The sequence below is a fragment of the Dreissena polymorpha genome, chromosome 7 (genome assembly GCF_020536995.1).
Source record: "Dreissena polymorpha isolate Duluth1 chromosome 7, UMN_Dpol_1.0, whole genome shotgun sequence".
NCBI classification, from domain to species: domain Eukaryota; kingdom Metazoa; phylum Mollusca; class Bivalvia; order Myida; family Dreissenidae; genus Dreissena; species Dreissena polymorpha.
In genome coordinates this window covers 101,437,551-101,459,466 of record NC_068361.1, presented here as the reverse complement: position 1 = coordinate 101,459,466, position 21,916 = coordinate 101,437,551, and the positions used below count along the sequence as shown (strand labels likewise).

The window sequence follows — 21,916 nt, the reverse complement described above, 5'->3', positions numbered from 1 at the left end:
ACAACATTCTGATTCTAAGTCATTTAAATACATGGTCAATCAAAATGAAGACACACATTCACCCTGTCTCACTCCAAGCATGTATCCGTAGCTATCACTTAACTCGTTACAGTGTTTGACTTTGGACTTTATTGCGGTAACATCGACCTTAGTATATCCAGTATTAGACCTCGAATACCTAAGTTTATCAATTCATAGCATTAAATAATTTAATTATCCCCGACAACACAGTTAATTGCCTTAGTAAATTCTATAAAAGTACAATACAAATGCGTGCCATGATTTAAAATGTGAGCTTTAAGTCCATATAATACAAAAATATTATCCACTGTTTTCATTTGAGGCCTAAACCCCGCCTGTGCCTCTATATATACAAAGTAATTTTCTGCCCAAACAGGCAATCTTTTATTTAATATTTTGGTAAGTAATTTTTCTAGAGTGCTTAGCAATTTTATACCTCGATAATACATTTTATTAAAAACAGCATGAAAAAAGGGTGTGAGTATACTTTTTCCGTGTATAAACACTTAATTTAAATATACATCAGGGCGTTCACTCGTGTTATAGCTTTGTTAATTTCCTGATTTGATATAGGGATATTTAATTCTTCAAACATACTATTAAGTACATGCTCTTTATACCTTTCTACAAAGTGAACAGCGTCTTCATCAGGAGTAAAAAAGACAAGCTATCCGGGGTAAAAATACTTTTGAAATGATTTGTAAATTATTTCAGGGTTACGTTTCATTTTTGTAGGCCAGCAGACTATTTTTAACATTTTCCAATACAATTTGGCATTTTAATGTCCCCCAGTCTATACTGGGCGACATATTGATTTTACCCTGTCTTTAGGTTTGTTTGTTGGTTTGTTTGCGTCAAACTTTAACATTGGCCATAACTTTTGCAATATTGAAGATGGCAACTTGATATTTTGCATGCATGTGTTTCTCATAGCGCTGCGCATTTTGAGTGGTGAAAATTTAAGGTAAAGGTCATCCTTTAATGCCAAATGTCAAATATATGGTGGTACATAGTGTTTCACAAACACAACTTTTTTTTTATTATCATCATATTTTGTTTAGCTTGCTTAATACAATTTGTATATTCAGTTATACTATAAGTTAATAACGACCGAAATTCATATGTTTTATTCTTCCTTAATAAATTTAAATGTTTAAAAAAAGTCGATATTTCTTTCTGAGGACTCAGAAGAACACCATACATTGGACAAGAACCAACACAATTTGTGTTTTCAGTTTGCGCTTGAATAAAGGGAAACACCTTCGTTAAAAATATCACTAAATAATACACAAATTCTCTATTATTTGCAGTACTGCAACTACATGCACTTATAGCATGCATTCATTTGATCAATGACATAAGCAGCTGACAACAATTCTATGTAATTATGCTTATTTTCACCATCCCCAACATATATATGTGTCTGATTCTGATTAACTTTGATTAACTTTGACAAATGAATTTATATTATGAGGCGGGTTAAAATACCATTAAAAATCAACCAAACAATGATCAGATAAAATATTTGGATCATGCACACACAATTGACATATATTCTGAATTAAATACGGTTTAGTTAACACATTATCAACAACACTAGATCCAGAGATACCAACATATATATATTTACAAGGCACATCTTTATCTATTCGACCATTAAGTGTTCGAAAACCGGTTTGTTTACACAAATAAAGAACAATTATGCCGTTATTGTTTATCCGACCTTCATCTTGCGAGTACCGCGGCATTTATACGTCAGGGATATAGTCGTCCTGCAAAACATCTGTATTATTATTTAAATAAAATCAGGCAAATCTGAAGTATGGGAGTTCGGGTCACCACAAACAATTAAATTAAGCTCTTTCTCATTATATGATTCAATATCAATAATAAATGTTAATGCTCTCTAAAATGTATGGCTTTCTTTAATAGCTTGGCGAAAGCTACCTTCTTGGACAATTTAACATAGACAGATATACACACCATCACATAAATTAATTTGTGATGCCCCAATTATTACAAATACAATTGTATAATGTGATTTAAAAACTAATGCATCTTTACTAACAAATTCATTCCTTATATAAACAATAATTCCACCTGAAGACCGCTTACTAGTTTTCAAATTTAATATCGATTTAATTCAAATAATTCGAACTCATTAAACTGTAAATCGGTTAGATAATGGACCCATGTTTCAGATAAAAGTACAATATCGTGACAATAAAATATACCTATAAGATCATTCGTATTAAGTTTATTCACTCTACGTCTAGAAATACCCTGAATATTGTATTTCCAGCTACATGTATTACATTATATGAAGTTATAATTTAATTAGTGTCTATTTTGTTCAGACGTTACTAATACGAACTGGTTACAATAGTGTATAAAACATGAATTAAGGGGTTTTGCGGCAGTTTATTTAACCGATGATATATTTATAGCAACACCGGTGATGCTATTATCACAACTCAAGATTTTTTATATCAGTATCATCAGAAATGACCGAGTTGGTTCATAATACAATGTGGTTCGATCCCAGGTGGGGTTTACTTTTTTTAAACTTTTTTTTCTTTCTTTGATTTCATTCTTGTTTTATACTAGAGCCCTGTAGTCCTGTTGTTTACATTTATCAATTTAAATCATTTAATCGCAATCTTCAAAACATGCCGAAATTTGTGAACAAGTGCATGTAAGTTATTAATGATTAAGGTCGAGTTTGATACTTAGTGGTATTATGTTTGTGATTAAATATTCTTTTTTTATTAATGTCTTTTGGTAAGCTGTTGTGATCCCAGTTAAGATTGTAAATAATTTCTAATGGTTATGCATATTTCTATCAATCTATGTACCGGTACTTGGATTTTGCCTAATTGCTGTATTTTATGAAATTTGACGTAGACGGTAGGGATAGTTAAAACAAAAAATCTCTTTTGAAAGTGCAATAACCCCCTTTTTTTATTTGTGTTTTATGATGACAATACGTAAATGAACATATTTAAGCAGTTTCGCAGAATTCTATTTGGCAGAACAATTTTAAATTATATTTATGTGGTTACAATAGTAAAAAAAATACGTTATTTGGGGTGACATAAAAATTATAAAAAATAAATTTCTTAAAATTTAACTTGTGTACTCTATTTTATTGGTAGTGTGTGGTTTAATTAAATGGTATATGATGTATCTTCGCTTATATAATATCTACATGTTGCCAATTTCATATGTTATTAATCAATTTTACGCAATTAGAGATTGTTCAGTTTTATTGAAAAAGCACATGTTATATAATGGTGAATAAAATCAAAACAAGGCCGGTGACCCTATGTTTTTATTTCATTTTTCATATAGTATCTGTATATATATCTTAAATAAAAATTTTGGACAAAATCTATTAGATGGAAAAAAATCAGCAAAACTGCAGCAACACCCCTTAAAGCTCATTTAAATATGTATACCAGCGGTTAAGAATACCAATTTCAATAAAGATGTATCGATAAGATATGTTTTCGTTTTTACTAACACATGTAGTTCGAAAAGTCGAATACGTGTAATACATTTGCAGATATTGTGTTTGCTTCTGCATTATATCTCATATATTTTTAACGAATGATCTAAATGTGATGAAACATAACAGACATACTTTCTATTAGGAATTGAATTACGATCTATTAACATTTATTCGATTTTTCTTCGCTATGACTGTGAAACTTCGAATACTAATTTGCAAGAAATCCGTTCATGCGGGATGTTTTGCAATTTTTGTTTTTTTCTTAAACATTTCCGCCGTTCTGAATGAAAAATCATGGTATCGCGCAGTGAAACGTTGTGTCTAAATCTTCTTTATTTCGCAGCACTTTCGGTTATCTCCGAATAATATCTTGGATATCTTATAACTATTTACATCGACATATTATTGTAACGCGTTAATGTGAATAGTAAGTGTTATTGAAAATGTTTTAATCGTCATGAAAGTAAATATTATACATGCAAATCCACTACAATGATGTTCAGAGAGTTTAATGCCTGTATTATTATTTCAAGACGACCTCAGTTTTCAGTAATGTAAATAGGAAATTCTCTGGTTTCCCTTTGTATATCTGACTCTTTATTGGTTGAATAAGACGACCACACTTATTATTCTGTTCGGAAACGTTCTGAATTACCTTACATTTGATTTTATATTGTATCATGGTCTTAATCATTGTATTTAGCGACGAAAGGATAGCATTGAGAGTGCAATGATGTAGAATATTTAACCAGTTTGAGGTTCGCGTTAACCTGCATGACTTCGATACAGCCCATTATTACATTCAATGCCATTATAACTCATGTCAACTTACAATGGTGTGTATTACGCCTAAGCCCCATTTCACACAAGCAATAAATTTTACAAAAAGCAACACATATTTAAACAATAATTTGTATAATATGGGCCCTAGATCCTCAGCGGCAAAAAAAGAGATGGACAGTTGATGAAGAAATATAAAAAAAATCAATGAATCAAAAATCAATAAATCAGTAGATTAATAAACCAATATATCAATAAATCAATCAATTATTTAATCAATAAATCAATTAATCAATTAATCAATAAAGCAATCAATAAATTAATAAATCAATATATCAATAAAACAATAAATCAATAAATCAATATATCCTTATATCCTTATATCTATAAATCAATCAAATAATTGGAATGCTTAGTTTATTATTTTAACAACCACAATTTTATACATATGAAGTAAGGTTGTATACATGTTCAATTATTATTGATATTCAGAAAAGAAGCATTCCTCATTTTGCTGCAATCAGAAATATGCCATATTAAAGTTCATTGTTTATAAGCTGCAAGAAGGAACTGGATAAACAAATGATAAGAAGTATTTATAATGTTTATTCTTAAGCACACTTACATGTAAAATGATTCAAAAGGGATTGTAGCTTCGTCTATAAAAATATTATTTTAGTTGAAAATTCCAGTTTCTTATAATTTCGTAAAACAAAGTATTTTGATTTAAAAGTTAATTGTATCTGAAGTTTTTATAGTGCAGTGTATTACATGTTAAATAAATGTTTTATGTTTGGTATATGTTATGCTTTATAGTAAGTTAACAAATGCCAGTCAGTTATATGGTATAAGGAACTTGTTGTGTTCAGACACGAGAGGACAATTCATTATACGTTTATTAATATATAAAATTTGGTAAAAACGTGTTGAATAATTTTTTTAAACATCATAACTAAATGAATAATTATTGCTAGTGTTAGGTCGAAGAGTGTAGTAAATAAGAAGTCTTCCTGTAAGGAGAAAATGCAAGGTGCGTATTTGATTTGAATAAGTAATAAGGAACAATAGTATGAATAGCTTAATTTAGTTAAAATGTGATAGAAAAATATGTTGATATGCAAATAAAATAGCATCAATATATATATTTTTGATATTGTCTTTACATGTTAAACAATGCCTATAATTTAAAAACGCAAGTTCTTCATTCGGTTTGAAGAAAGAATACTTTACAAATTTGTTATAATTTTGTGCCGAAATACAGAGACTGGAATTTTAATAAATATCAGTGAGTAGTTATATTTAATAAATCATATATATGATATAATTTCAACTTGTTTGATGATTATCATATTTATGTGGTACAGTTTGGTACCTTGTAAGTTGTGTTTGAAGTTCTTATAAAAATGCTAGTAAAAATGTATTAGTATTCGCCAGAATCTTGAAAACGAATGGTCATTCAATTGAAATGAACAATAATTAACATACAGGTATTCCATAGTTTTGCTTAAAATCAAGGAACAAATATGCGGTTATGCCATGGTGTTTATAACAAGGATTACACGTTTTTATTTTTTTTCCGTCCGTATGTCCTTCCATCGGATTTTTTTTGGGAAATCCGAATTATGTTTTATGCAAATAAAAACATTTGGTACATATTATAACTAGAGACATGTTTTTTAATATGCAACGATTTCTAGGCATGTGCAATCTTCAAATTAAGAAAGCATTTGTTAAAGCAAAGGTTAATAAATATTGAACGGTTGATGTCATGCATGATATTTTAAGGCATTCATTATGTATAGAATGTTAATTATTGTGTTTTCTGAAACCAAACAATTAGAAAGAATGACTATTTAAAAATTTTACTACTTTTTGAAGGTGGGGGTAGCTTCAGATAATACGATAAGATAACATATTCAGATGTCAAGGTAATTAAAGTTTGATGGTGTTAACTCAACTCAACGGAAAAACACACACTTCATTTCAATTTTAAATAAAAATAAAGTATTGTCATAGTTACATGATGTGTTTTGCACAATGCCTTTTGTTTATATATACACCTATCCCATCTATATTGATACATATACGATTAAAGTGCTTTTGACGTCGGATATCTTTGAATTATGTTAAACTGTATTACTTCAATGTTTAACCATATGACGTTGTTTGTTGTTACTTCAGGCACCTGAGGGACAACCGGATTCGCAATATTTCTCGGGCGGCATTCGGTGACTTGACTCATCTTAAAGAAATGTGAGTTACAATAGACAATAAATAAATAAATACAATAGATGATAGGTACCGAAATAATTGCCGTCCAGCTCTCTATGTATGAACGTGTCAGTCTGTGGTCTGCTTGATTGGATGGAATACCGTTGGCTGTTGTTATTTTGTGATTGCCCAATAGACAGCTCGTTTTACTGCGCTTTTTGATAAGAATAGTGTTAACCAAAATACTGTGAACTATTCTCGCTGTTGCTACATGAGGTCGTTCCTCTATAGAGGTATAAGAAATTGAATTGTAAACAACCTTTAGCTTATTTACAATATTCAATCAAGTGAGTCCTAGTTGTTAAAAATTCGCTTTATTTAATTTATTTTCAAGTTTTATCCAACAACGATCTTGAATCCATATACGTCGGCGTATTTGAAGGAGTGCCGAACAAAGAAGAAAATTGTTATTTACATGTATAGAATGGAAACAGTATTAAATACAATCATCAATATACTGAAATAAAATAACATCAGTACATTGATATTTGAAGATCTGTTTGTTTTTCGCAATACAAATTACAAAGTCCACCCAAAATATTCCACCAACTTTTCTGGATAATATCATTAAACCAAATAGTTCTACCTTAAGTTAGAAAACAGTAAGTTCATTTTCCAATTTTATTCCTGAATAAACTAATAGTTTTAAACAGAAACATAAGCAATAAAGCAATTTACACGAATACTTCGAGTATATATTTCCTATTGTTTTACTATATTATCATATTTAGAAGGTTTTTAAATGGAACAGACAAAAGCAAAAAAAAAAGACATGGTTTATACATAAATGAAGTATGCTACCATTAAAATAGTTTATTGTATAACATTTCTTTATATTCATACACTAATCTCATCTATAAAGATGATAATAAAATTGCAGTGCTTTTCACATATGCAGCAAAAAGGCCTATCTTATATTTAGTTAAGGCTCGCTTGATGTTCTGTTAATCCACACGGGAAACCTTTGAAATGTGTTTACTTGTTTGGATTTAATGTTTAATCACAGGGCGCCATTTGGTGTCACTTTTACAATGGTTCAAAATTTCCGTTTATTGTTTGGTAAAAAGAGGACACGCAGTTAATAGTTATTATACCGATACTAAACCAACAATTATTTCATGAGTTTAACAATCATTTAATTTCTGTCAAGTGATTGTAAAGTTCCAACAACGAAGCTAAAAACAGTCACAAACAATTGTTTTCTTACAAATTCAATTGTTATTTTTTAAAGGTCTAGGTAACAGTTTAACACTTTTTTATAAAAATATATTGTCTTGCCAGTCATCTCAAAAAGAATCCGCTCGTCTGCGACTGCCAGCTGCGATGGCTCATTGAGACATTTCAGGCCGGCAAGTCCAATGTCAGAGTATACGACGCTGTGTGTAGTGAGCCCGCGCACCTGAAGGGGCGTTACATAAGGAACGTCACCCAAGCGGATATCAACTGCAGCACGCACGGTATGTTCATTGTATCAACATTAAAGTCACACGCTCATTTGAGCATTTTGTGTACATGGTGAGCTTTTTTGTGATGCGTCGCCTTCGTATATCGTGCGTAGATCTGTTCTTATGAGCCAATACATTGAATATATATATATATATATATATATATATATATATATATGTGTGTGTGTGTATACTAAAGAACTTTGTCAGATTAGTTTAGTTCCTTAGGGTTTAAGTTGTGCGCCTTATGGCCCATCACTCTCTTGCTTGATGATATTATCCGAACAAAACTTAGTGTTATGCTGTCACACATTTTGCAAAATTTAATTCTTTAAAAGAAACTTAAAGCCCTAGCTGTGATGGTACTAAATCCTCCCCACACTTTTGTGCAATGTGTGAAAGCGTGAGCTGGTTTACGAATGTAGTGGAAGCACACTAGCTTCACAACCGGAGGGTTGTAAATTCGAGCTCATTTTCGCTGTTCAAACTTAATTAATCTACAGACTCATCTTTTGCATAATATGTTAAAAAAAGGTTAATGGCCCAAAGTTGACTAGTAAAGCATAAATCATGTAAAAAAAATTGTGAGTGAGATGTATTTCTTGTTGATTGTTAACAGTACATTGAACATATTTCTAATGCTATTCCATTGAAATTTCAAGACATATACAACGTGGTGTAATTCATTTTACAGGATAAGCTTCTGGCTAGATGTGTGCTATATAACTGTTCAAGTCTTTTTTAGAAAATGTACACTTATTGTCATTATGATTCAATTATATCAAGTGCCCAAATTGTTTTGCCTTTAAACATAAGGGACTAAGGCAATACATATAGCCTAAAATATTCAATACCTGAAGTTCCCGTTTTGCCTACTTTCGGTTGTTGATGTAAACCATATTATTTGAAAAGAGTCACTGTACCATGTACATTTAAAAGACATTGTTTTTCGGTTATCAAATACTGACATGAATGTGTTAAATTTGTATGCGATTTACATACTTACAGAACTATTTCAGCTTAATGTTGATTGCATTCGTATTTTGCTGAAATTTCATTATTATTTATCATACCACCGCATTGATATCTGCTTAATATAACGTTGTTTGATATATTTTTTATATCATGGTCAACCGGAAGTTCTTATATCAGTCATGTGTGGGGGATGGTCATATTACTCGGGATCAACTATAAAGTAATTATGTTTAGTTAACTCGAATCAGATTCAACAAAACAAACAATTTGATACCAAGATGTAATACATTTTAAACACAAAATGCAACACAAACATCAACAATATTTTTTTAACAAATATTAAGCACGCGTGTTCATGTCGTCATTATAAACACAGCAAACGACAAAAGTAATATTCTTTCCCGCTAAAACTGCAGCTTTTTACAGATTTTTTCATTATTTCTTTAAAATTGGGGACGTAGAGGTATGATTAACAGAAAAACAGGTTACTGCCTGAATTTTTTGTAATATATCAGGAAAGGCTAAGAATAATATAACGGATAGGCTTGCCATATGTATCTGTACCGCAGCACATCAAATGCGTAAAAGTAAACGTTTGTATATTATATAATTGTATGCAAATCAAGTTATGACTCCTTTTTGAATCCTTTTCTAGACTTTAAACTTCTAGTGGGCGTGGTATTGAATATAGAAATAATGTATTATCTATGTAGAATGTCTTCATTATTGCATATGTTTTTTTTTAATATGTCATATTTAATGTATATGCATTTTCATTCACAACAGCGTAACTTATATTAATGAAACAGATTCACTTTGATAGCAAATTAATTTACTGACTATTCAAATGAAATTTCATGTATAATTAAGTGATCAAAAAATAAACAAGGGCAAAATGGGGGGCCAATGAGGCAGGTGAAACTCTAGGCTTGCAGGGTGCTATGCAATTTCGTTAATGCCTAGCTGTGTTCAGCATTAAGAATAATGCAACTTCAAAAACAGTATCACGTCATAATGCTTCTAGCCATAAGGTAATCATTTATTTAAGACAAGTAACCAATTGCCTAAATAAACAGAAAAAAATACTATGAACGTAAACATGATCAAAAGCTGGGGTAACCACCTTGGGTTGTCAAACCAAAGCATCGGAACTTAAGCTGGTTTTAACGGTGCATGTAGTTGAACCTCAATATTGACCCATAATTAATCACAAAACATACATGTGTAGAATTACATCAAATGTTACTTTGGTGAACATGCTTAACTTTCACAATTAATATGTTTGACGATTTATAAGTGTTACACTTTTCCAACCACATGCGTCTATGTAGACCGAAAATGAAAACATAAACATGCAGTGAAATATTGTGGGCACATACAACATGATCACTTGACGAAAACGTTTAGAGATCTCTCCATAGTTTGTTAAAAAGTAGCAACTTCAAAGTGTCACCCATCATTTATCTGGATATATAGATTCACTTGACCTGAAATAACATATATCTTGATGTTCTATTTGCAAGGTTTATCACCATGATTTTATGCTATTTAGATGCATTTTCTGTCGTGTGAGTTGGAATATTAATTATATCAATAAATCACACAAATATTCTAAAATGACAAATAGTTAATACTGTAATATTTACAACAAAATCAACCTATTATATGTTCATGATTAAATTACCCGTATACCAAATTGACCTGAGCTTTTTGCGTTCGTTGTTTTTAGGGGAAAAAAGTATATAAGTGTCATTAAATGCCTTTTTTATTTATCTCATCAGCTATCAACATTCGTATCACGTGACCGTACACTATAATGCTGTATTGGGTGCTATTGCTTCAAATTTATTGTAAATCGAGTCGAAACTAGACTTATTGCAGATTTGCTTTATCAGGATCTCAAATGCTTGACATTTCTAAATAATCTAAATAATGACCAAGTTGACAATTTTCATGCAATCTTTATGAATGAAATATCCAGTTGTAAAGACACAACTCCGCATTGGACCAATCAAATCACTCGTGTGTTTAAATTGTCAGTTAGTTAAAATGTATGTAAACAAAAGTTTCAAACGCCGCTGGACAGTTAGTCTTGATGCATAATGTAACGACAACAACGGTATAATGTTTTGTCATACGTTTTATTTAATTATGGTATCGAGGTACATGAACTTTGTAGGGAAGATGCCCTTTACTCCGTGAAGATATCAGTCTTAAAGACTGCATGATCATTGTCAACTGGGTCATGCGAGTTGTGTATCCTGTTATTTCTTAAAAGTTGACCCAGCATTTGTACAAATATTGCAAGACATATACATTTCCAGAAAGGAAATACATTTCTGCGTTGAATAAGACCGAGATCGTGAAAATCGCTGCACATTTGATGACGATATGGCTGTTTAAAGCGATGCACCTTGTTTTGGGGTGATTTTGAGTTGCATACCTTGTTATATATAAATATTTGATAGTGAAATATTTTTTCCATAATAGTTAATTTTTCAATATAATATGATTATTAATCATTCAAAATGATGGTTTCACTAATTAAAATCATAGCCACACGCTAACCACCTGTGGTATTACATTCTGTGTTGGAACTAACATGTAACCTTTTATTTAGGTCACCCTTGAGATGTCACATTTTCTAACGTACCTCTCAGTGCTTTTGTTGCTGCACACCATGTATCAGTCACACACTAATTAAAAAACACATTTCCTCAGCTTTTGTCTAATTGAAGACATTAAGTTGTCAATGTAGTCATGTATATTTCCATTTTTGGCCAGTAAATGACATACAGGACAACATATCAATCTATTGCTGAACATGTGATCGTATAACCAATATACCGTTCAGACATTTCTACTGTTAATTGTTTTTGGAGCAAATTAGTATATTTTGAATGTCATCTTCTCTAGAATTAGCTTTGAAGCTAATGGTTTAATGATAAGAGATTGGCCTGAATATTTTCCGGCAATAAGTTTTAAAATTATGTCGTTTGGGTTTACAAATATATATTGCCTGAGCAACATTAGCAGACTGTGATGCTATTGTTCGAGTCCGAATGTTCACAAAACTGGGTGGATGCTTGCTTTGAATCAAACGGATCTGTACATGATTGCGTTATCCTCAGCATCTGCCCTAATCCTCACCTGCTTTTAGTCTATGTGTTGCATACTTATGTCCCCTTAACCGGTATCGCTAATGTCTTTGAGATCTGTTTTCCATCCTGCTGCAAACATGCAAGCTAAAACGTCATACCATGATAGTTGAGGTTTCAGAGTTTCACTTCTAATCCTATTATTACCATGGCGATTTCGCATAATAGTTGTTTCTTTGAACATGTCGCCCCATATGGCATTCCATATCCCTAGAACATGTCTTATGAAATGCTCTACCTTTAAAATGTTGTCTTCTACATTTTCACGAATTTTTCCCATTGAACTCATATAATATATGACAATTGCGCGTTTTTTTAGTTTGTGTAGCGACAAAGAAAAACGGTCACATCAACTTAACTGAAACCAAGTGCAGCGATCAATCACCTTCTCATTCTGCACAAAGATACATAATTATAAGGAATACTGTCGTAATCAAACAGTTAACGCATAATTTATACGCACGACTAACAGAAGCTAGTTTGTTAAGATGAATTACTAGATCATGACATGTGTGACTATTATGTTAAGTGAATACCTTGCATATGGGCATTAGTGTGGAAGAAGATCTGAGATTAATAAATAGTAGCAGTTTAGTTGGCATTTATTTGCAACCAAATAAAGCTTGTCAGTATTCTTAATGTCTGTACATTCTGTGAATATTTTTCCCATTTAAGAATTTAGAGACGGTTTACTCAACCAGCTCTTCCACACCACTAGTAACCATAATCGTTTTCATTGACCCCACACATCTCATTAAAACTTGAACATTACCGACACGTAATATGGCAGTCTGCAACTGCCCGAAACACACACACACACATGCATGCGCGTTTGCCTCGCCGCTTGGATAAACCATCCTGTTTCCTGTGCAGCTTGACCATACTTGTGTTTTACAATTGACACAAATATCCACAATTTCAGTTTTACAATTCCAGATCTGTAAGGTAATGAAATGGTACGGGCATGTAAAATACTTAGTGATGTTGTTTTTTCTTTCCACTGACTCTATATTTGTTAATAATACACTTACCATCTTCTCCGCATTCAACTAAATTGTATATATTCGTGTATTACGTGTGTAAAGTAAAAAAAAATACCGCCAATATGTAAAATATGAATATTGAGCAGTTTCTATTTTAACTTCATAATTCATACATTGTTCTTATATACTGATTTAATGAACGTACACAAATGTTTGGTGTTTGTATATTTCAGATATAAACGAGTGTACTCATGCGCCGTGTAAGAACGACGCCACGTGCACTAATCTTTATTACACCTATACTTGCACTTGCTCATCGGGCTGGCAAGGCAACGACTGTGATGAGGGTAGGACTATACATATCTTATTTGAACATAATTGGTGCTTTCCATTTTAGCTAATTTCCTTTGACAAGGTGTAGAAAAGCTATTTCAAATTTAATCTGTAAATAAGTGGCCTAATTTATTATTATTAGATAGTGTCATGGCTGATCAATGGCATTGCGAATTGTATTCAATTGTATTCAATTGTATTCATTTTTTTACAAGTTAATATATTCGTTCAATAATGAGTATCGTGTATCGGTAAATAATGTAAAGTCAAGACAAATACACTTGATACCTACATGCTCCACGTCGTCCCTCTGTTGAATGTGTTCAAAAAGTACAAAGCCTTTAGACAATTTTTGCTTAAATAATATTCTTGCCCTTTGTCAAATAGGAAGAAAATAAATAAAAGCGTTATTTCAGATATAAACGAATGCGCACCTGTCCCGTGTAAGAACGGTGCCACGTGCAACAATCTTCAAAACGCGTACTCATGCACATGCTCACCGGGCTGGTACGGCAACAACTGTGATCATGGTATGGCTAAAACACGCTTGAAAATAAGCATACTTGTTTCATTCCAGTTCAGCTATTTTTTACAATATATTACAAAGCCTTTGGATAATCAGCCTGTACACGAGTGTCATTATTTATAATTATTATATATTTTCATTTCTAAGCAATTGGTTTGCGAATGGTACTGTTATTTCACAGCTAAATATTTTTCTTATAAAATTATTAAAGCTATTTGGTTTTAAATAAAGAAATACATTACAGTACAGCTCTTAGTCAATATTCATTACGGACGAAATCTACTTCGGCAAAAAACACAGCAGGCATTCGTCTCCCGTGGTCCGCAGTGTTACACTGTGACCTTAACTATTTAATCTCAAAGTAGATTTTAGATATACAAACATGTATTTATCGTTCGAATATATACATATGTAGATATCATAGCACCTATTATTATAATTATTATTATTATTATTATTATTATTAGTAGTAGTAGTAGTAGTAGTAGTAGTAGTAGTAGTAGTAGTAGTAGTAGTAGTAGTAGTAGTAGTAGTAATAGTAGAAGTAGTAGTAGTAGTAGCAGTAGTAGTAGTAGTAGTAGTAGTATGAAATTTATTTGTATCATTACTATTATTATTATTATTATTATTAATTTATTATACATGTAATGGAGCCGGGATCAAATTTTGAAATTTTGACATAGCGTCGCTTCATTCTGATTCCCGCCGTAAATTTAAATTAAAATAATAAAAATATCAAGCGGTGTCCTAAATATGATCCAAAAGAAATGCGTATTTCACCAAAAGACGATTAAGAGACGATTAAGAGACAAAAGCAGGTTATAACATTGCAGTAGTTACATTGATTGGGGATAAACGGATGCTTCCGTTCAAAATATATTATTGACGAACTCGTGGATCCGTTTGTCGAGCGGATGAAAGAACGAACGCATTTTGATATGTTTATTATACCCTGATTTAAACTTGCGATGAACCATGTACAATAGTTATATATTCAATTTTTATGTTCTTTTCTGAAATATATTTTGGTATTCTTTTCTGAAATCGAAGGGCAAGTAACTTTCGCTTAGTTTGTTCCAATCATACACATGCCGTCCGCTCAAGGCTTAAATTATTTTAAAGACTTGTATGGTAAATATCGACACACTTCAAATGTCTTCTCTGAAACTGTATGGGTCAGGTGTTTGATATATGGTGTGAACTATTTAAAAGTTCTTATCTTGTAAGTGTGTTAAAAGCGTGCGCCTTTGGTCATAACTAATGAATGTTAATTTGTCCGGCTGGCAATAGTCACACCGTTTTCAATTAAGTACTGGACGAGTTTGGCATTTATTTTGTCATCATATCGACCTAACGTCCGGTCTTTGAGTTTCAGGCCAACCTCGACTTGCAAAGTTTCCTCGAAAGCATCATTAATTTTCTGTAAATTGGCGCGACTATGAATACAATCTAAATGGATTTTCCACACCATGCTGTTTTAATAAAAACACATTTTATTTCATGTTCCGCATACGATTTTTTGACGTTGAAATACAATGTGTTGAAAAATGATGACCCTTTTTAATATTTTCACGAAGAAATTGCTTATGCATGTAAAATTGTATACAACCATGCATTATTTTATTCAGAACTGTATCGGAATATAAACATTTCTCGCTCGAATGCATTTATTTAGTATCGTCTATGCGAAGTGAGTGTTCGATGGCAAAGACGATTATTATATAAATTGATCGTATATGCGGTGACACGGCAATGAGGTTTCGCATTCATGTCAGTGGAGGTTTCCGTAGGGCGATACGTTAATGGCTACATGTTTTACCATTCTTTATGTATAACACTATAACTAAATTGTTTTCTTGAGATCCCTGTTAAATAAGCGTATTCATCGACTACATATTATGTGACCGATCGCAAGACGTTATGCTAATCAAATGTCGTCCAAAAAATACAAGAACTTCACAAAAATACATACCTTAAATAAATGATTTATTAAATTATTAAGGTAACGAAAGATTTTTAAAAAAAGCTCGTCTGTCGATACCGTCCAGATATCGTTTAATAAAATAATATATACACAGTTTTATATTTTGTCACACCTGTGTATAACTCAATTGTTTTGCTTGAATTGGTTTTAAGTCAATGTGGATGTCATTTTTTGTTTCTTATAGTTCATGAACAATGTTAAAAACAAAATAGTTTCTTTTTATTTTTGCTCGATTTCATTGAAAGCCTCATGCTTATTGAAACGCTCTCGTGTCCGTTTCCTGATTCTTTTACGATAATTAATGTGGCATTGTATTGGTACATTTAGTGCTGAAAGTTGAGTATAGTTTTCTTATCCTTAATTTTACAGAATATTTCATGAAATTATTCAAGACGGTCAGAACGACGATCAGTTATACTTCTAAACACTTAACTTATATACATCGATTTACGTTTTCAAATGCACGGAACTCACCAAAGATTAGCGCTGTTGAACTCATCATCGCTTGCTGTGAACCTATCAGTAGTATTTTTAAAGTCACTTTATACCTAATCATTTGTTCGTACTTCAACCAAGAGAAAATCGTCAATAAATGCTCAATACTGATATGCACTTCGGTTGTATCATGTATTATATGGAATATTGAGCACCTGTCTAAAAATTAAAAACAATAGGGAATGTTATTAAGAATGTATTAAGTGAAATGTGTTGACCTTTTTTTTTCTTTAAACAATTGTCTTTGCATTAAAATTCCTTAATTATTTCTTTTGAAGTGGACTAAATACAATCTGTTCCGAGGATCATGGCTACTTGGGTTAATAACGTAATATTAATTTATGATTTATACTGCCTTTAAAAAACGATCGCTTATCTAACAACTAATTAGTAGTATCCATGTAATAGTGCAATTATTGGCAACCACCATTAGTGTAACACGTTCAAGGTCATATTGTGAAAATCCGCTGTTGATCAATTTTAACAATATTTTGTCGAAGTGTTCAATTTAGGAACGGATTCCGGCAATCTATGGACTGATGAATATATAAAGCTACTGAATTAGGTCATTACACACAGGCTAGTTCATCATCTAAAAAAGAAAACGCCTACCACATTGTTTCGTAATAAGTAATATATAAATGTATAATCGTAGCGTTTGCATTAAAATTCCTGAGAATTGACGAAATGTAAATTGAAAAATGTATATTGATCTTTAAAGTAATTAGATAGATATTTAGTTAGTAAAATGTCAAATTTAATTCCATTCATAATGTGAACGAGTAGTTGATTGAAACATGTCCGTCACACAAGATTAATACTTTGTACGTTTGACATTTTTATACTACATTATCATTGTTTATTGACTTTGAATCGAATTGTACAAAACGCTTAAATACAACGAATATGTATAGATATTTAATGTTTTATGTGCGTGTCTGTGCGAATTCGTTAATAGCGACATGCTTTGGTTGATCGTCGTGTAGTAACCACAATGCGCAACAAAACGTCCTTATTTTAAAACAATTTTAGCATAATTCGGTAACTTAATAATTCCTTTACATAATCGGCTATTATTGCCCAAGAGGAAAGATAAAAATCCGTTCACAAGTACAACCATATGGCCGGTCGATTAGTATTTGACCCGATTTTATAATATTTATCTGTCGTATTCACACAAACCCCGGGTATGTTCAATACAATCGTACATAAAGCGGTTTTCATTTACAACGTTTGTTAACATATTTCAAAAGTTGAAGGTCCAATCCATGTCCAATACATGGATTGGATTTTAATCATTTTGCTTTGTTTTTACTTACGTACTTTTCCAGCGGCAGGGCAATATTGTCGTAATCAATAAAAAAAATACTCACTAAACACTTCAGACCCGTCAAGAGGTTTCAAATAAATATCCGTTCATATATTTAATATCCCCCACGATCTGAAAATGAAACCATTTAATATGACCAATATATCGTTAATTACAAAAACACACAACCATGCAGCGTTGTGATTCCTTTATAAAACTGACGGTATGCCATTAAACAGTCCAGTACGGGATCGGTTACTTCAACTTCAACTGCCTCTATCATATTTGACCCTTTGTTCGCTTGTTACAAATTTAAATTATTTTTTTAAATGAGAAACACAATAAGGGTTCGTAGACAGGCACTATTCAAGACTAATAGAAATTGGTTTACTTGTGCAGCAGTATGAACTTTTAAACGGTGCCTTTTTGTTGTTGTATATATTGCTTTGTGTTCCAATAACAATGCAGAGGTGTCAACATCTCAAGCGCCGGGATCACAATCAACGTCCACATCGACTACGGAATCGTTGCCATTTGTGTACAGCGGCATTGGGCTCTGTGTCGGTGTGTTGGCTGTCACTGTTGCAGTTATTATCTTCATAAAACATAGGTAAGCTTAAATGTTACTTGTCAATATAACAAATATGTGTTTAATGTGAAATACAAGATAATGAAGGAAACGTAAATGGTTTATTGTATACGATTTCACTTAATACATCCAATAAAATTCAATTATAATCCATAATGTGATGTACGACAAAACATGCATGATTATTCGATCAAGCGTTCATTTCACAGGTATTAAACGTTCGAATTGAGTACTTTCTTAGAAATTAGAGTGTCTGATTACATTTGCTTATCTTAAAATAGGTATGTTTTTAAAGTCCTCAACTTGTTTCATCATCTTCACGTATTTATCGGACCCAATAAACTTCTTCAACTCCTTTGTGTGTAAGAGTAACGCCACCAAGCGAATGCGGGACAGTACATAAGGGATAGATGTGTACATGTATCTCCTTCATTTTCTTCCGAAGGATGATTCTGACCATTACGTTTTGTTCCTAGATACATCAATGCTTTGGGTTTCCTTAAAAGTCACAGGACGTGTGATTGTTGCTGGTTTTAAACTTTGATAAAGTCATTTTTATTTTTTACTTTCTTCCAGAGCATATCTATTTCTTCCTTCACTTTGTTGTGCACATTTGTTTTGTGTCATCAGTGATTGCAAATTATGTATTTACATATGTATGTTTAAGTACTTAATATATTATTTTTAAATGTATTTATTTATTGATGTATTTATGTATGTATTTGTATTTATAATTCTATAATTTTCATTGAACCTTTGCAAAAAGAAGACGCAGGAGGCATAACATCCCCAGCTATCCGATGGCGGACCCAACACTCATGACGCAATGCAATCCCTCTCCTATAGATGCTGTACGTTGAAACCCATTGATAGAAACACACTTATTATATGATATTGCTTTAGACGATCCGTTATATTGATGCAACACTCATGACGCAATGCGTTCCCTCTCCGATAGATGATGTACGTTGCAACCCATTGAAAGAAACACAATTATTTATATGATATTGCTCTAGACGATCCGTTATATTGATGTTATAACACAAGTGTACAATTTTTAAAACAACAATATATTGGGGAAAGACGAATATAGGTAAAGTAAGCCTCTTTTCCTTAATCTTTTGTCACTCCCTCGTTGCCTGCCGACCTTTTTTCTAGGTGATTGCTAAAATACAAGGTGTGTTTAAAATATTAGCGATTAGCTAGCACGCAACGAAGAAGTGAGCAAAATAACCAGAACAATTTGTTTGTATTTATTACAATTCCGAAATCTTTATTCTGGAACGATCCAATTATCAGTATTTGCCTAAACCACCATGTAAACCAAATAATGTGTTACTGTAATGGCCACTATACATAATTGACTGATTCTGTCTAAAAACTGAAATATGCAAATATTAGACTAAGCAAGATGTAAATTGATTTGTTTTGCACGGTTGAGTATATACAAACCAGGACTGCAGACGATTCCTCGCTAAAACTGTACAATGACGTCAATGTGGTATTCAATGATCATCGCCAACTGATCGTATTCAAATTGTAAAACAGATGCTTTTAAAATGATTGCAATCAATACCAAGGTTGTGAATGTCCTAAATATAAAGTATTTAATTTGGTAATGATTCATACAAGATGATATTTGAAAGAATTGAGCACACACCAAACGCTAAATATCTTCTGTATTCATATAATCTAGCATCGTGATGAACACGAGTATGAGGATGTAGAGGATGTCACAGAAACATGCCTTCAGTCTAACGTCCACCCAGTACATGGCGCCACTAGCACGGACGATGATTACCTAATACCAATGACTGCAAAGCCTTCAAGAGACATATCACTACCACTGAAAACAAAGGACTAGCCGTAACGTTAAACGAGTGTCACTTGCAACATTTTTTTTTTTTTTTTTTTTTTTTTTTTTTTTTTTTAACATTTTTTTTTTTTTATTCAATATAATACATACAATGTATACATGTATATTATCATACAACATAATGGTTGTACAAAGCAATTAAGTTTAGACATGTTATACAAGATATGCTAATATATATTTTTTTAAAAGAGAAAAAAAAGAACAACAGAAGAATAGTTATGAAAAATGATGAGTTGTATAAAGTCGGAAGAAAGCATACTGGACTTGTGTGTTTTGTTGTATATTCACAATGATCTTATAAGATGGAAAACAAATTATATACAAAAATATTTTAGAAATATAAACTAACATTAGAGTGAAATGTATATAAGTGGACAAACATTATAAGAATTTAATCCGATTCCATTTTTGTTCAAAGATTTGAAATGTGTCATTACTGAGGGCTATTTCTTTCTCAATCTGGATTTTTAGTTTAAGACTATTGACAAAACAATTAAAATTTGGTACTTGTTTTTTGTACTTCATGTTAAAGATAAAATATTTCATCAATATAAGAATAAAATTCACAATATTATTACAGTCTATTGATTTCAATGAGTAAATTCCGAAACTTACATTTAAGAATGATAGTTTAACGTTTAGTTGCTGTTGTTCAAGAAAAGATACTAATTGATTCCAAATAGGCTGGATGTGTTTGCACTCCCAAAAAAGATGTTCTATAGTTTCGATGTTTTCACCGCAGAAGTCACACAGATTTGAGTTAGATAATTTACATTTAAAGAGATATTTATTTGTAGCTATTATTCTATGGATGTATTTATATTGAAAATTTCTCAGTGTGCTTTCAATAGTTGCTTTATATGGCATGGTAAATATATGTTTCCAATTAAGATCATGTTCTCCGAAAAGGGCTTGCCATTTATTTTGGGGTTTGGAGTTTTCTGTAGGTTTTTTAATTTGCAGTGTGTAAAATATTTTATTCGGTTTGTTTTTTCTTCCAAGTATGTTTTCTACGAATGTTGTTTGAGTACATGGTGTATTATTTGTATTGATTTCAGATTTAATATGCATGGGTATGCTTTTGATTAGTGTGTAGTACTTCAGAAAATTATTTGAAGGTATTCCGTATATGTAGCATATATCATCAAAAGAGTAGAAATCCTTGATTCTGTAGTCATATAATTGGTCGACATATTTAATGCTTCGTTCAAACCAATCTTTATAGAAAAACGTCTTATTGTTTGAAGTTATGTCTTTATTGTTCCATAAAATAGTTTTACTGCTGGTTTTGGTTTCTAGGTTATAAGTGACATCACTCCATGCTGATAGAACATCAGACAGAAATATGTTTTTGTTTGCAATTTCATGTAAGATAGTATTGCTGATGTTACATTCAAAGAGTAAGGAGTCACCATATTGTTTTAGGATTTTCTGGTAGAATAATTTCCAATTACTCGTATTGGTATTATCTAGGTATCTTTTAACCCAGCTGCATTTGATTGCATTCAAGAATGAGTCAATGTTTGTTAATTGAATACCTCCATTTTCTACAGATTGAATTAACTGAGTTCGTTTTATTTTATCAGGCTTACCGTCCCATATGAAATTAAATATTGCTGATTTTATATCGTTAATAACATCATTTGGTGGATTTGGGAGA

General features: G+C 31.6%; 1 protein-coding gene across 1 annotated transcript in view; it reads left to right on the top strand.

Moving 5' to 3' along the window:
- LOC127838465 (slit homolog 1 protein-like) overlaps positions 1–20,268 on the top strand; it is a 94,297-nt gene extending 74,029 nt beyond the window's left edge. Inside the window, exons 9-15 of the mRNA XM_052366249.1 lie at positions 6,494–6,565; positions 7,865–8,040; positions 13,378–13,491; positions 13,894–14,007; positions 18,260–18,401; positions 19,147–19,231; positions 20,077–20,268. Coding sequence (XP_052222209.1) covers positions 6,494–6,565; positions 7,865–8,040; positions 13,378–13,491; positions 13,894–14,007; positions 18,260–18,401; positions 19,147–19,231; positions 20,077–20,244 — 871 coding nt within the window. The 3' untranslated portion in view covers positions 20,245–20,268. The remainder of the gene's footprint in view (positions 1–6,493; positions 6,566–7,864; positions 8,041–13,377; positions 13,492–13,893; positions 14,008–18,259; positions 18,402–19,146; positions 19,232–20,076) is intronic.
- The last annotated feature ends 1,648 nt before the right edge of the window (positions 20,269–21,916 follow it).